At 34.3% G+C, this 4,592-nt stretch overlaps 1 protein-coding gene across 1 annotated transcript; it reads right to left on the bottom strand.

Moving 5' to 3' along the window:
* Window positions 1-225: 225 nt before the first annotated feature.
* LOC136208602 (zinc finger protein ZOP1) lies at window positions 226-3,285 on the bottom strand. The gene is made up of 5 exons (XM_065999659.1): window positions 3,071-3,285; window positions 2,647-2,847; window positions 2,140-2,227; window positions 737-832; window positions 226-628 (listed from the first exon to the last, which is right to left on the bottom strand). Exons 1-5 carry the CDS (start codon window positions 3,077-3,079, stop codon window positions 273-275), a joined length of 750 nt encoding a protein of 249 aa, XP_065855731.1. The 5' UTR covers window positions 3,080-3,285; the 3' UTR covers window positions 226-272.
* Between the last annotated feature and the right edge of the window lie 1,307 nt (window positions 3,286-4,592).

The following is a 4,592-nucleotide window of genomic DNA, read 5'->3' as shown; positions in this document are numbered from 1 at the left end:
AGGGCGGTACCAATTCGCCACAGGCTAACTGGACATTGGTTTAATTGAAATTGTTAGAACAAAAAGTTCACACATTCTAATTTTTTTTATTCATGCATGGAAGAAAATTGGTAAAATAATGTGAAAAGGGCTCTTTTGAGGGGTATTCAAAGCTTTCAAATAACTTTCTATCGACATTCATAACATAAATTTGATAGTCTAATAAATCACAGTAACTTAGCTTACCAGTATACTCAGGGGACCAAAAGCTCTTCTTTGAGATGTCTTCCAACTCATCGTTTGTAAAGGCCAAGCAAAGATTTCTCCCTCTCTTCGACTCTTTTCTTTGCAGCCTCCCTTGCTTTAAGAGCAGCTTTTTCTTCTGGAGATAAAACCTTTGGTTTCTCATCCTGCCTCTTTCTCTTATTAATAGCAACTGCTGAAGTCGCACCTTTAACAGATCTCATGGGATTTAAGGGAGCTGAAACAACTGGACCAGGTGGTGGCCCGTTTTGAATAGCCAGTTTAGTTTCCTTTTTCAAACCTGCTACGAGCATTGGCATAGGCTTTTTCAAACTGGATCCTTTGTGCTTGGAATTTGACGAAGCCTGAATTGATGCATACGCCTCTTCCTGTGTCACCCATTTTCCTGTTGCACAACCTCCATCCCATCATAACACAAGCCATCTATGGCAGATGATGCAGTAGTGAGAAAGAAAAGAGGACTATTTAATAAACCAACAGAATGTCTTTATACCTATAGCATCAGAATAATAAAAGCCTGATTTTGGATCAAAGTGCAACCCGTTGCTTTGATTGTAGTGATAGCCTGAAGCATTGTCATACTCCCACTCTGTCATCATTCAGAGCTGTATCAGTTTGAACAGTAAAACAATCAAAAGAAGCAGGATTCAACAGGATAAGGACCAGAAGAAATATAGAGCACACAGCCGATATTTTATGATTTTTTTAGAACAAATGAGCTAAAAATAAAAGGAAAAGACTAGTACAGCTTACCCAGGAGTTACTAATTAATTATACATTGTATAAAACAATTAATAAGAATATTTCTTGCAGTCTTATAAGTCTGCAGGTCAGAAAAGATAATTTGTTAGTCAATATGGAAGTGCAACCAAAATTTACGTTTGTTCCAGTCAGATCACTAGCTAGACTCTATACATTATGTTGGATATGGCTCATAATATCCAAGGGGCTTATATGGTACAAGGGTATTTGAGTAATTTTATACCAAGTAGGGTTACACACTATAAATACATGTAATCTGTATCTCTTTTACACAATCATAAGAAAAAAAACCGCTCATCGCTCCCGGAGACGTAGGCAATTAAAACTTCCGAACTTCGTTAACAAATCCTTGTGTTTGATCTTTGCTCTATTATTCTGTTTTATTTAGCTTCGTTATTCAACACATTAGTTAGAAAGTAAGAATGCAAATTATTTTCTCTCCCAACTGCTGAAAACTTGAGTGTTAGACCAAATAAAACAACCAACCAAAAAAGGTGTAAAATGATTATTTCGCAATAGATTTCTTAGCTTATATAAATCCTGCGTTTGAATTTGACTGTGTTTGAACACATTCAAAGTTGTCTATGTGCATTGGGCTCCAATCATTTCTGTGAAAGAATCCAACCCTCCTAAGATTGCTAATACAAACTTACAATTGGAACACACAATATCTTAACCCACCATGAACTCTAGGCATGCATTTGTCACCGTTTTGAATAATTATAATTGCATGATTATTTTTCCACAATTATTGCTCCACTACATCCATGTCCCCACAAGCAATTGCACTGAAATCTTAGGCGTGAGCTTAACTTGCTTTACCGGTAGACAAGTATGAGCAAATGTGTAGGTGTATCAGGCTAATAATTCATTGACAGCACCATTGCATGCCTGTCTGAATAACAACATGGCACAAAAATACATGAACAATGATTTCAGTACAGTTTATTTCACTATTACCTTGATCCTAAATCTAATTGTACAAAAGAAAGATCAGACTGTCAAGCATGCCTTCAGAGAGGAATGCTGTTTCATTTTAATTTCGACGGGATCTTGTATGCATTGGCAAAACATGCATCAAATTTAAAGCAAATGTTATTAACTTCTCAGGAAACAGCAGGATTTCACACATACCCCCTTCACGATGTTCTTCAACAGTTAATACATGTCCATCACTTGCCTCCTGTTTTGCTACATCCTTTTGATAGCTACGATTAGCTTTCTGCAATGCATTTGTAAATAGAAGAAACTCCAGATTATAAACCAATTTAAGCTTACTTGATAATACAAAAATGGTGAAATCTGTCCAGAATTAAAAGTTTACACAAGCAATACAAATGAAAATATTAACCTTCTTCCGATGGTAACTGTTAACTGTAAACACTATACTAATATTTCCAAAATGTCATTCTGTTTTGCTGAGAAACAGAGCCAAAACCAATCTGACTGAAATTTTCAATTTCCAACTGCAATATCTATATGTCCAATACCTCCAACTTGCAAACATTTTAAAAGTGTATATTTTTAAAAGTGTATATGCAAGAAATAATAATAAGTGTTCTAAGAAGAACTTGAACTTCTTACTTTTCTTTATACGCTTAAGCTGTGTTCGTTATAACAGCATAAATTGTAAATACTCACAGCTTCAATTTGCTCAAAGGCCAGGACTGCTTCCTTTTGCTGTTTCTCTTTGGCAGCATTCTCCTTTCTCATAGACGCGAGCCGCTTGGCAACATTATCCTTATGGCGTTGACCCAGCTCATGGTTCCTAATGCTGGAAGGATTATTTGATATGTAGATTTTGCAGAAGTCGCACCATTTGTTACCTTGACTAACCCAATACTTAAAGAAGAGGACGAATAAGAAGAGTCAATATATTTCATTCCACACTGATAGCTAAATAATAGAATTGTCTTGAAAGCCATGAATGAAGTTGAATATCATAATCGCTATTTATGACCAATTAAAGAGATTCTCAACCTCAACATATAAAGATAGATTGATAATGATCATGTTCGATGATTTCGAACCAAAAATATAAAGGATATGCTTAAGATTAACAAACCTCAGTCATGTCTAACGATTCAGAGAGTTGACGAAGATTGATTTAGTTCAATCGAACGAAGCAGTGTCCAATTTGGAATTTTGATGATCTACTAACAGATAAGATTAAGAACGAATATATTAAAAGTAAAATCTAAAAACCCTAATTCTGTGGAACAACTTCTCCTCTCCTTCAAAAGCAGGATTTTTTGCCCAAAAAAAAAAAAGATGAGAGCTGGTCTGTGCGGGTAAATATTTCTTTTTATCTGTTTTGGGTTTGTTTGGGAGTTTGCAAGTTAATTTAACTTTGTTTAGGAGTTTATAAAATATTAATGAAGTTAAAAGTTTAATTTTGTTTTGGGAGCTTAAATATGCATAGAAATGAAAGTTAAATTTAATAGACGGATATAAAAAAATTTAATAAATTTTTCGTTATTTATGTTAACTTCTAATTTAAAGGTTAGAGTTTGAAGGTTACAGGATTTATTTACTTTCCAAAAACAACTCTAAACAAGGTTAACGTGATATTAATCTTCCACTTACCTCTATTAACTTCCTTCCAAACAAGGATTGAAGGTTGTACGGGTAAATATCAAACGCCCCAATCATTCGTTTCAATTTTTTCAACAAAAAATTTGGAATAAATAAAATGGTGAATATCTATAGGAATGTCAAAATAGGTCACACATTTAACAATTCATGTAACTCGCATTTAAATGAATTAGGGTGTGATAAATAGATAGACTCATATCATCTATTTAATAAATGGGTAAATTACAAAATTGGGTAAAATGGGAGGCCCATTTACATATTTAACTCATTTACTCAAACTATTACATATCTAGACTTTATTTTTATGACTTTCCAAAAATACTTTTCGTATATATAACACTTAGAAATTTCTTAGTCTTTTTCTTTCTCCTTCCGTCTGACTTCGCGTATATGACTTTTACTTCGCAAATTTGCAATATGCTAATTAGCATAATCGATTTTACTTCGCATTGCTAATTAGCATAATCGATTTTACTTCGCAAATTCACAATATGCTAATTAGCATAATCGATTTTACTTCGCGAATTCGCAATATGCTAATTAGCAGAATTGATTTTACTTCGCAACTTCACAATATGCTAAGCATATGGAAACATCAAATTTTGAATCGTGTTTCTAAATCCAATGGAAACATCAAATCGTTCATTAACGCTGATATATCCTTCAGAATATCAGCGTTTCTATCGATTGAATCAGCTGAAAACTCACAAAAGGTTGATGCTAGAACTATGTCGGATCGATGAGCGATAATGGAGCGACGGTTACGTTCACTTTCGTCACTCCATTTCTTAATCCTTTGCAACAAAGAAAGGCATTCAGATTTATCCAAAACCTTCACCAAGGAATCAAGCTTTTGAAGGAGATTAGTGATTTCAACCGACGAGATCGGAATTCTCGGAGTAGGAATATGTTCGACGTCGGAGTTCTGATTCTCGACGCACCAATCTTGAATCAATTTCCGGAAAGAATGGTTAGGGATTTGATCGAAACTT

Source organism: Euphorbia lathyris, chromosome 10, assembly GCF_963576675.1.
Source record: "Euphorbia lathyris chromosome 10, ddEupLath1.1, whole genome shotgun sequence".
NCBI lineage: Eukaryota > Viridiplantae > Streptophyta > Magnoliopsida > Malpighiales > Euphorbiaceae > Euphorbia > Euphorbia lathyris.
Note: the sequence above shows the minus strand (reverse complement) of the source record. Positions and strands in the feature narration are given on the sequence as shown.

What these genes read in the sequence shown, in the direction of transcription:
- LOC136208602 (XM_065999659.1), bottom strand. An exon ending in TGAAGAACATCGTGAAGGGG is followed by an intron (nt 833 to 2,139) that starts GTATGTGTGAAA and finishes GAATGATGACAG; the next exon opens with AGTGGGAGTATGACAATGCT. An exon ending in TTATTATTCTGATGCTATAG is followed by an intron (nt 629 to 736) that starts GTATAAAGACAT and finishes GTTGTGCAACAG; the next exon opens with GAAAATGGGTGACACAGGAA.